The sequence below is a fragment of the Parasteatoda tepidariorum genome, chromosome 8 (assembly GCF_043381705.1).
Source record: "Parasteatoda tepidariorum isolate YZ-2023 chromosome 8, CAS_Ptep_4.0, whole genome shotgun sequence".
In the NCBI taxonomy this organism is placed as follows: domain Eukaryota; kingdom Metazoa; phylum Arthropoda; class Arachnida; order Araneae; family Theridiidae; genus Parasteatoda; species Parasteatoda tepidariorum.
The window spans coordinates 73,745,059-73,757,061 of record NC_092211.1 but is presented as its reverse complement, the minus strand read 5'-3'; the positions used below and the strand labels follow the sequence as shown (position 1 = coordinate 73,757,061).

Sequence of the window (12,003 nt, the reverse complement as noted above, 5' to 3'; positions counted from 1 at the left end):
ACGAAATAGCTGAAATTTGAGAACATGAGGTATGGTGAAAATGGTGCATGTAGTAGAAGAATCCAATCATGCTCTAGCAACTTTAGTCAAGTTGACAAACCATGTATTTTCCTTTTGAAATATGACATATTTATGGTCCGCTGTTACGGAACGTTTTGGTTCAATTATTTTCTCTAAATTACCTAATAGATTGAAATACTTTTCCAAATTCTGTCTTTTGGAATATGTATGCAATCTGTTTACTTTCAATTATTTAAAACTGGTCATGCACTACATACCGAAAATCCTTTTAAACGTTTTGGGTACCTTAAGGAACTTTTTCTATTATTTCCATAGAACAGTTATTTATTTATATTTCATTGCTAGTAAATCTTTACATTTAATGCATGGTTTCAAAAAAACAATGCATTACTAAACTGTGATTGGAATCTATTTATTTTGATCAAACAAATATGTTAATATAAATTATCAACTTTTAATGTTAATTTCTTTTAGCATAATTTCAGTCTAAGTTAAAGTATAACAACATTAAATTTAAAAATTGATGTAAATTTAAATATATGAGGATATTTCGCTATTATAAAAAGTACATTTTATTTTATTATGCAAATTTTAATAGTTAATAAGTATCTACGGGATAATTTACATAACTGCATAACTGCACCTGAAAAAGAAATAAACTGTACAATTTAAATAATTAATAAATACGAGGGTTGTAAATTAAATAGTGGCAACTTAACCTTGAAACTCACAGAAGGGCGGGCATGCGTAAATACGGTATGGGTGGGGGGAGGTGGCACTTTTGTCGATGTGTAGAGTGCAAAAAAAAGTCGATTTGCTTAGAAGGGTAGTTGTTGTGGAGTTTCTTTTCCATCGCTCTAAAGCATGTTTTCAAAAGGTGATCAGCGATCGTGACTTACAATCGAGGTTGCCCGTGGAAAAATGCAGCAGAATGCTAGCGAGGATTAGTGGAAGCCTGTGGAGCAAATGTTTTACCGTATAGGACAGTAGAACGAAGGGTTCAAGCATCTCGTCTTTTTTCGTCATTAAGCCTTTTCACAACATGCTTTAGAGCGATGGAAACGAAACTCCTCACTTTAACGCCACGCAACAACTACCCTTCTAAGCAAATCGACTTTTTTTTGCACTCTACACATCGACAACAGTGCCACCTCCCCCCACCCATACCCTATTTACGCATGCCCGCCCTTCTGTGAATTTCAAGGTTAAGTTGCCACGATTTAATTTACAACCCTCGTATTAAAAAAGCCGGTTAGAGAGCCTTACTTATCTTAAACATAAGAGCTTCTAAGATAAAATTTATGAATTTTAATTCTAACTAGCTGTTGCCCGCACGTTAATACTTTGATTTCAATTTTAACTGTTTTCAGGAGACATCCGCGATATTTAGAAAGTTATCTATATATTGAAATTTAATAGTAATTCAAAATATGTCTGGCAGTCATTAAATTTTACACACTGTATAGCGTGTCTACCACAAAAAAAAATACAAATTCAATTTACTAGTATATAAGACACGTTAACTCGATTCCATGTTGGGGGTACCTTTTCATAGATGAAGGTTGACATTGGCGATAACTACTCTAATCCCCACATTGGTGACCCGGACGTGATGTGAACAAGCCTAGCTTGGCAGAAACTACCACTTCAATCACCCATTTACTTGCTACTTGTAATTGCGACATTATCCACCTCCTCGCACAGTAACTACTCAGTCTCGATCACACACAACGTATGCACTCGACTGCTAGTGGCAACAAAGGAGCGACCATGACCGTGAACTTAATACAGCTCTCACGATCAGTACTCAGAAGTACGGTGATCTTAATAAAGCTCTACTGGCTTCTCACAGAACAGCAATGAATCAACTAGCGGTATCCATTCATCGAATTCTATCACAGCTATTATTCTCGTAGGGGAGTACTGTAGTGTGTCTATCACTACAAAAATATAATTCCAATTTACTAGTATATAAGACATGTTAACTCAATTGTATGCTGGGGAACTTTTCCATAAAATTAGAAGAAGGTTTTCATGGTCGATGAAATTCTCTCCACACAAACCTCAATAAGTATGAGTTTGAAACATTTTAGCATAGTGAGCAGTAGAAATATATCTGCCGTAGGATAGAAAACTCATCCCAATGCCTCATTATGTACTGTACAAATTAATTATCCATATCTTGAGTCACAATTTGAGTATCGTACAAATAAAAGATATTGCTCGAAAAAGGCTAGCTCTGTCACCAATAATTGGAGCTCACAGCCCCGTTTATGTATAAAATTTTCCACAGCCATTTTAGAAAGAATTAAAGATAAATCGAAATAATTGCTATTACTTCGTTACTTCGAATTCGCTTTTAGTTCAGGGTGGAAAATCTTATAGTGAAAACTGTGAAGAAAGTGAGACTAGTTGCGCCATCTCGTAGCATTTTTCAGAAATCCAAAAGTAATTGCTGGATTTAAAGAAGCTTGTAATATGCGACGAATTCAATTTCAATGATGCCATTTTTCTCTTCGTCGCATGGAATTCGACGGAGACCATAGGGACACAAAAATACCGAAAGTATAAAATGTGACGCCAACAGAAAAGGTATTAAGATAATCTGACAACATGACTTATTAATAGATCTCTGTAGTGTTGCCAATTTAGACAGAGAAATATCAGTGTTTTTGATGCTGCATAAGAGAAATAAATATATAGATAATAACTTTTTTATAATAATGAATTTATCATTTAGACCGTAAACTTACGTTTATACCGTTTAAAAAGTTCTCATTAAACCCCATAGTGAGCTATAGAAAAAACACTGCAAATTACTTTTGACTCAATTTAATCTGGAAACTTCAGTAATTTTTATTTTACCTTTTTTTATGCTGAAGACATGCATTTTCATAAAATAACTCAAGTTTTCATAATTATTACCTTCCCATTTTATTAAATATTTAGAGTGAAATATGATTCTAAACTTTTGAAATACAGTCTTAAGCTTTAATCCACTCTAAACCAATCTCTCTTATTAATAAAAAAAATAAAGTTAGAGGTTATTGAAGAAAAATAATAGAAAATAATGTATTTATGCTTAAAATATAAGCACACCGGACAAAAAATTAGTCACCCTTAGAAAAATCTTGAAAAACGTCATTTAATAACGTGTAACTGGACTTGATAGCCACCTGAATTCGATTAGGAAGTGAGTCCGCAAGGTTTTTCTGGTACGTCGAATGCAGTTTAAGCCGCTAGCTGAGGATTTGATCCCTTAAATCCACCAAATTGCGAGACTGCTGATTTTGGAGTCTTATCCGTTGTTCCAACATGTCCCACAAATTTTCAATGTGGTTCAAGTCAGGTGGTTTTGCAAGCCCGATGAACTTTGCTGTTGTCATCTTGAAAAATAGAGGTATCGACAGCATTCTCTTCATGAAGATGTTGACAGAAAGGTAATGCTTGATCATTCAATAAAATTACAAACTTCCAAATGAAAATCAATAGACTGTCGGGAATCGGCTGGGGACTTACTCCGAAAATTAGAAAATTTATATATTTACAATGCACGCAAAAGATCATAACATATGGAGCAGAAGTCTGGTATAACGATCATATAAGAACACTTAATAAAATAAGAAAAATTGAAAGAATACCCCTACTTAATCTAACTAAAGCATACCGAACAACATCAACAGATGCATTGCAGATATTGGCGGGAACTATACCCTTAGATATTGTCGTTAAGACGGAGGCAAAGATCGCAAATTGTTATCTTCATGAAAAAGAAATCGACAAACAAGTGGAGTTACCTATAAAACACCCGGCGGAAAATATCCAGATACCATATAGACTTAACATACCGACTGATACAGGACTGGAGATCTTCACTGATGGATCGCGACTGATTTTTGGAGGTGAATTTAGAGTGGGATGTGCGTTCGTAGTTTTTATGGACGGCCATCCCATAGACCATTACACATTTAGATTATGTAACAATTCCACTGTCTACAAGGCAGAGCTTTGGGCAATTTTACAAGCCATTTTCTGGATTAAAGAAAATGAAATTAAGGACACAATAAGAATATACTCAGACTCATTTTCAGGAATACAAGCCTTAACTAAACCTGCCGATAGTGACTACATGACTACTATAATCAAAAACAATTACACACAAAATATAGTCTTACACTGGATTAAAGCCCATGTGGGGTTTAAGGGAAACGAAGAAGCAGATAAGTGGGCGAAAAAGGCATGTGAAAAGGAAAAAATAGACATATTCAATCTCCCTTCCAAAAGATCGGTCAGACTAGAATGTCGAAACCAAGACGTGATAACATGGCAGAATAGATGGGACAGCTCAACCTCACAGGGCAGACATACTCATAATTTAATACCTGAGGTCTCTTATAAAGTTCAATATAGCGACTTCTATATAAACCAATTTTTAACCAATCACGGCACACAAAAAGACTATCAACGAAGATTTCATAATAAACCTTTAAATTGCGATCAATGCAGAGTTACAGACGACTTGGAACACATTCTACTAAAATGCCCAACTTATGAACATAAAAGAAAATTATACTTTCCCAAAAATCTTAGCTACGAAAATTTAAAGAAATACTGGAACCAAAAAAAGATAAAAGAGGGTATAAGGGAAATCATCAAAGATCACTTTGGAAAAAATACACCAGAAATAATTTAGTTAAAATGAAAACCAATTAATTCCCTAAATAGAAGCCAATGGAAACGTGTGCAAATAATAGAGAGAAATATATGACGAACGCAATATACCTCATCATGTTCATCTTTTCATCTGTATAAAGAACATTTTAGCTCATCATGTTATAATTTTTCTAAATATTAATACCCGGATACCCCCATAGGGGGCGGGACGGGGTATAGCAATAAATGCTTGATCATTCAGAATGTTCAAATAAACATGTTGGTTCATGTTAGTGGTGACTTCAGTGAGTGGATCCAATCCATAATAAGAAAAACACCCCCAAAACATGACAGACCCACCACCGGCTTGTACCTGACCTTGAACAAAATCAAGATGAAATGCTTTATCTGTTTTTCTGTGCACTCGACGACGTGAGTCATTTAAATAAAGGCAAAAACGTGATTCGTCAGACCATATTACATTCCGCGAGTCAGCAACTGTCCACGTTCGATGACTTCTAGTCCACTGAAGTCGCGCAGCTTTATGTGCCTGCGTGAGCAATGGACTCTTGCGAGGTATTCGACTCAAAATGTTTATATCATGAGGCTAACGCCGCAATCTTCTCTTACTAACAGGTTGGGATGGACCTTTATTCGCTAACTGAAGCAATTTCTATCTAGTTTGAAGGCGATTTTGATTGACAAATCGTGAAACGCGTCTCCGATCACTTTCACGCAGGATCTTTTTCCAACCACAATTCTGACGTCAACTTTCGTGACCACGTGCATTACACCACTGCTTGTAGTCACGTTGAACAGTTCGCATCGAAACAACAACAAATCCAGCAACTTCATTTGACCATTGTCACGACCAAACGCAATAGCCCCTTTTTCCACTCTGCCGTATCTTAGCACTTACTCATATTTGCACACAAGTTTTGCTTAAAACGAAAATATCTCTCTGATGGCTTCTTGCCTTTGATCACGTTGAGGGTGCACGCGCAGCTGAGTACGTCACTTGACCCCTGCGTCATCAAACAAAACCTAACGATTCATCGGCACTTGCGTACTAGGGTGACTAATTTTTTGTCTGGTGAGCTTATGTATGCTTTTAATATCTGCTTTAAAATGTTTTAATTTAAACTTTCAATATATTTATGTTAAAAATTGATTTAACGGATTATGAAAGAATGTTAACATACTTACCCGTTATTAAAGCAGCAAAAGCTGTGAGTAAAAATGTTAGAAAGAATCCAATGGAAGAATACCACACAAATGTCATTTTATACAGTACAAAGTGATTCCTGAAAAAAATCATTCATTTATTATTGATTTTATTATGTTTATATTCAAACCAACTCATCAAATATTTCATCATTTTAAAACTTAAATGAGATGAGTGACAATATTTTAAAAGTGTGAAATGATATTGAAAAATCATATTCTCTTCCCAAATTGGATTTAAATTAGATTTTCGTTTTTTCTTTTTGATTTCATGCTTTGCTTTTTTAACATCTTTTTTTTGTCAAACTTTCGATGAAAGCTTATGGTTTGACATTAAGTTTCAAAAAAGTGAGAAATAAGACATCTGTTTTCATAAGATTTAAAGAAATTATACTCTTTCTGAGGTAACTTCTATGGATTTTTCTCAAAAAGTTAAAGCGATAAAATTATGAGATTAATAATTTCGGAAATTTGGATGTTAATGAAAAATTTTTTGAATGTGTAGAGCGCAGAAGGAAAAATATTTTTCAGAACTTTAAAATCTGGAAGACTAAATAGCATTTATGAAAAATACTGGAATTGTATTGACTTTATTTTATCAGGAAAGTATTATATAAAATTAGAATACTGTTTGCTAAAACTCCTCGTTTATAATTGAGTGATAATCTTGAGGTTTATAGGATTCAGAAAATATTTAGAGTAAATATCAATAACTTTTTTGGAAGTTAACTAAAAACAATAAAAATTTATTTAACTCTTCTCTAGCTCGTTCATTCTCTCCCAATTTTACCAGTAAACCTATAAAGAAATTTATATAAATGTAATTCATTTATTTATGATTAATAATTTAAAGCATTTTTTTTAAAATTCATACATTGTAATGTATTTAATTAAATTTATTTACCAAATTCTAATTTATTAAGTAAATATTTTTGAAATTTTTAAGCTTGTTGCTTTTTAAATTAATAAAATTGAACAATATAAATTAGTCGCTTAATAAATAAGAATTAAATCGCAACAAGTTTTAAATTAATTAACCATAATTAACCATTCCTAGAAAACATTATTTTTCAATTTTTTTCGCATCTGAAACTAAAAAAAGAATCCAAATTTGTAGCATCTTTTTTTATAAGTTACATTTTTTATCAAGATTTAAAAAAAAGTGTCTCGCAACAATTCTTACGGTGGTTAAGGTGCTTTTATGTTATGACTCTACTGTTCGGAGACCACTAACATGATGACAACAATGAGGTAATCAACAAGCTCAGACCACTTTTATTTTTGGACCTAGCTAATCTACCAATTTCAAACTGTGTGGGTTTCAACGTGTAATCGGAAATGCAACCAACGGTCTCCAAATAGAGTTCTGCGGAACCCTTGAGTTCCAGGAAAGGATCTCAAGGGTTCCGACAGTTAAAGTTTTACTTTACTAAAAAATTAAAAACTAAATTAAATAAATTAATTAAAAACTATGAACTAAAATTAAAATTAAAAACTAAATTAAATAAATTAATTAAAAACTAAAAAAGAACCAAACTTTGTAGCATCTTTTTTTATAAGTTACATTTTTTATCAAGATTTTAAAAAAATGCCTCGCAACAATTCTTACTGTGGTTAAGGTGCTTTTATGTTATGACTCTACTGTTCGGAGACCACTAGCATGATGACAACAATGAGGTAATCAATAAGCTCAGACCACTTTTATTTGCGGAGATTATCTATTTTATCAATTTCAAGCTGTGTGGGTTTCAAAGTGTAATCGGAAATAGAACCAGCGGTCTCCAAATGGAGTACTGCAGAACCCTTGAGTTCCAGGAAAGGATCCCAAGGATTCCGACAGTTAAAATTTTTTTTACTAGTCATGATTTTTTTCACCTGTAATTAAATTTATATCCAAATAATAGTCTATTATTTATTTAATATTCGCGTTAGTTTTAAAGAATTTATTTAATTTTAAGAAATAAGAAATAAATTTCAAAACAATGTTTTCCTAATAATAATATTGTGAATGTATTATGAAAAGGATATTTACATTTGTGAAAAAATCCATTAGTATTTCGTATCCAATAAAAAGTACCAAATTCAACAATGAAGAAGTATGTTTCTCTGATTATAATTCTCAAAGATTTTTTTCTTCTTTTATTTGAATGGAAAGCGCATCATTGATTATTTTTCAGTTGATGCAATTAATTAAATTAAATTAAGAACTAGACGATAGTTGCCACTCCAAACCTGCGAATTGAACTTTTTAACACAAAACCCTATTTTAAGACTAATATTGATGAAATGATATGAGGAAAAAATTCATTCGTCATTCATTCATAAAATATTTTAAAATAACGAATGAATTTAAAATCGAAAAAAGAATTCCATGAAATTTATTCATTAAGTCTCGGGGTTCCGCCAAAGGGTTCCACAGTCGGGGGAAAAATTGGAAACCGCTGTTCCAGAGGATTAAAAAAAATGACTATTTTAAATGTTGAGCTTTTAAAACAATTTGAAACTTCCGAATGCAAAATTTTAAAACTTACTTTTCCGTAATTGGTGATGGTAATGTTGATGAGGATATATTAAAAATACTGTCAGACATTGTTTGATTTTGTGATGAAGGACACATACTAATGCTCAGAGGTAATACAGGTTGAACATATCCTGAATGAAGAGAGCTTAGTGCAATCCAGGCCATTATTACACAAGTGACTACTACAGCAAAAGATATACACTGAAATTAAATAAATTCATATCATTTAAATACCAAACTTTCTTGCTGTTATTTCTTGAGTAATATTTTAATGCTCAACTGAACAAAATCGGTCGAATAATTCCTGAGAAATAGATTTTGAACAAGTCTTAAAGTAAATTATATTTATATATAAAAATGTATATTTATACGTGAAAAATTACATTTAGTGTTTGATTTTTCAAATTAAAATATAGTCTGCACTAGATAATTAGCATATTTGAGGTCACCCCAGCGTGCCATTAAGATTGAGTCCTAGTACGTGAAAATACAATCATTTAATCAAAAGTTATTCAGAGAGTGCTGCTTTTGTGCGTGTGTGGTCATTGTACTTCTTATTTTTGAGCATTTACTGGTTTCTTCACACTAAAAGAACATTTTTACCACGTCCATAGCATTTGATTTTTTAGATGATAAATTTAGATCTAAAAGACGGCCTTAAATTCATTTGCTCTGATATACGTACCAGTTTAAACCAATATATTTAGTTTTTACTACTATGTTCCTAAATGCGATTGATTGTTACTCTTAAAATGTATTTACATTTAAATGTGTTTGACGTTATTGAATTTATTTTACATTATTAAATGTATTTTGCGTTAATAATTGTATTTTGCCATATTAAATGTTTAATGTGATTCAACATTGTTTAATGTGATTATGTTATTTTTCTGCTAAACAATTTAAATGCGTTGATTGCTGTTGCTGAAAATAGCGAGTTTATTCAGAACACAAAACTGAAAATGCTTATGAATTGAACCAAATGTTTCAAGTAAAATAAAAAAAGTACGTAAAGCAATCATGAATGATAAGGAATTACTCCAGACAACATGAAATGCTGACATTATAACAGTTAAAAACAATATTGCTGTACTTAAAATATTTGTTATGTATATTGATATAATTTGAATTATAGACAAATTAATCATTTTTACAGTTTAGTTCCACTTGCACTTATTCACCTTATATTTTACTAGTAAAAAATATATAATTTAATGACACTTTTTACGAAATCTAAATTTTATCCGAACGAACAAGCCTAACTTTTCTGGTTATCAGCAGCAAAAATATACAACAAAAAGTATTAAATTGTTTGAAAAATTTCTCAGAAAAAATGGTTAAATAACAATTTATTTAATTGTTATTTAATGATGTTCAAACAAAACAGTCAAAGAACCATAAATAAGCATAAATAAGATAGTATAAGGAATGTTAAATGAGAAAAAAACTGTTTATTAACTGATTTCATCTAATATAATTAAACAACTAGAATTTTATAGCACCAACTACGTTCGCCAAATGAAGCCTTTTAGTTCCTTGCAGGTGGGTACATATTATAGTCCATGAGGCTATTCTGTCAATTTTATGACCAACAAACGAGATGTCGGTGTCCCAGCGTTGACCAATTTATGTTAACAATATTTTATCTATTAACTTCAACACAAGAAGATGTTTCCAGAGTCTTGCACTTTCCAATTTGTGTGCCCTGGACTAATAACATGCGATACGCTCATTCACGCATAGATGGCAGCACAATAAAGCTGCTAAACTATCTCCAATGTCTAGTTACATTCCGTTTAATGATTTTGAAACCATGATAGATATGATTTGTTAAAAAAAAACGTATAGATTTGTATTCATGGTTTTTTGACCATACTAGAAATAAATGTTCGTTACCGTTAAATTTACGTTCAATTGCATGGACAGACTGCTTCCGATTATTTTACCATATCATGGATTGAAAGTGTTCGTTGGCTAGGTACTATGATGGTTTCCCTATTTTGCAGGGATGTTTGGATTTGGCCCAGATTTATCTAGTCATGAAAATATGATAACAGACACACATTTTTCGCTGTCCCGAGATTTTAAAGGGAGGCTCTAAGAGGGAGTGGTTGCAAGGATCTTCTAATCTTAATGAATCGTCATTCATTTGATAAAATTTAGAGATTTTGATTCGCTAAAAGGATATCGCCACTCTGACGGTGGGAAATTTTTGGAACTATCTTAATGCTTACTTTATCTACGAATTATTGCCCATTAACTTCAGGAAATGATCATCTATCTGGCTTTATCTGGTTCATCTTGACTTTTTATGGCTCTTTGTGAGAGACCGACTTCTACATCTTAAACTTGGAATAATTATATAAATGGAAAATAATACACATGGAAAAATTATATAAATTATATAAATTAACTTGGTAACTAGATAACTATATTATAAAACTTGGAAACTAACAAATCAAAATTTTCAGGATTCAGCTCCATGCCACACAGCAAAAGTATGCAAAGCATGGTTTCAAAATAAAGGCATAGATATATTACCATGGCCACGAAACAGCCCTGATCTCAATCCAATTGAAAACTTGTGGTGACGTTTGAAACTTCTTGTACGACTTTTCTTGTCAGCATTCCAAACAGAAAAGCTGCACAAATAATACCCTGAGGTAATGCAATAAATACTTGAGTCAAATGGTGAATACTGTCTGTGCGTTGAAAAACAAAGCTAAGACCTATGCAAACACCACCATAGATAGCAGCTATTAAAATAAAGTACTTAAATAAATTGTCAAAATTAAAACTACTGTATATAAATGAAATAAACTAAAAGCATCTAAATTTTTTAAGATGTATGTCCATTGACTCAGTCAAGGAGATAGTGAAATAAAATAATATTTTCTTGCCTGGTTCTCCGAACGAGTGGTATTTTACTTATGCTTTTTACAAAAACTCCAGCAGAGCCTGTATTGTTTTCCTTATTTTTGCTTTAAATTATATTACATTATTCTTAGGGTATATATAAAAGCCAAAACTTGGAAGGAATTTAAACTTCAAGGAGCAGTCACATTAAAAAATTATTGATGCCAATTAAGTATAAACTATTCATATTTTTCGTACATCTATTTGTTAAGTTCTTTGCAATAAACTATTTATTAACTTGATTAATTTTTCCCAAAATAGGGAATAATATGTGTATGCTTGAAGACTCACTACCATGACAGTGGCTTCCTAAACCAGAATACCATGCAATGCTGATTTTCAGTCCAAATGCCGCGAGTCGCGCACAATTTCTGAGCTCCAAAAACTAAGTCAGAAAGGAAAGACAGACGGCGAACGAGCACAAAGACCAAGATTAAAGCAACAAGGTAACTATGTAATTCAATCGCAGATGACATCAGCATATGAGCAAGTACAGTCCGCAAAAAAAAAAAAAAAAAAAAAAAAAAAAAAAAAAAAAAAAAAANACTTTCGTTCTAATGATCGGATTTTCACGTACTAAGTGTCAATCTTAATGGTTCCTAGGGGTGACCTCAAATATGCTAATTAATTGGTGATAACTTATTAATTAAGTTACGAAATCAGACACA

General features: G+C 32.1%; 1 protein-coding gene across 1 annotated transcript in view; it reads right to left on the bottom strand.

The window, feature by feature from the left end:
- LOC122271803 (putative sodium-dependent multivitamin transporter) overlaps positions 1-12,003 on the bottom strand; it is a 50,004-nt gene that overhangs the window by 1,528 nt on the left and 36,473 nt on the right. Inside the window, exons 9-10 of the mRNA XM_071184231.1 lie at positions 8,430-8,620; positions 5,881-5,978 (exon numbers count right to left, since the gene is read on the bottom strand). Of these exons, the coding sequence (XP_071040332.1) occupies positions 5,881-5,978; positions 8,430-8,620 (289 nt within the window). The remainder of the gene's footprint in view (positions 1-5,880; positions 5,979-8,429; positions 8,621-12,003) is intronic.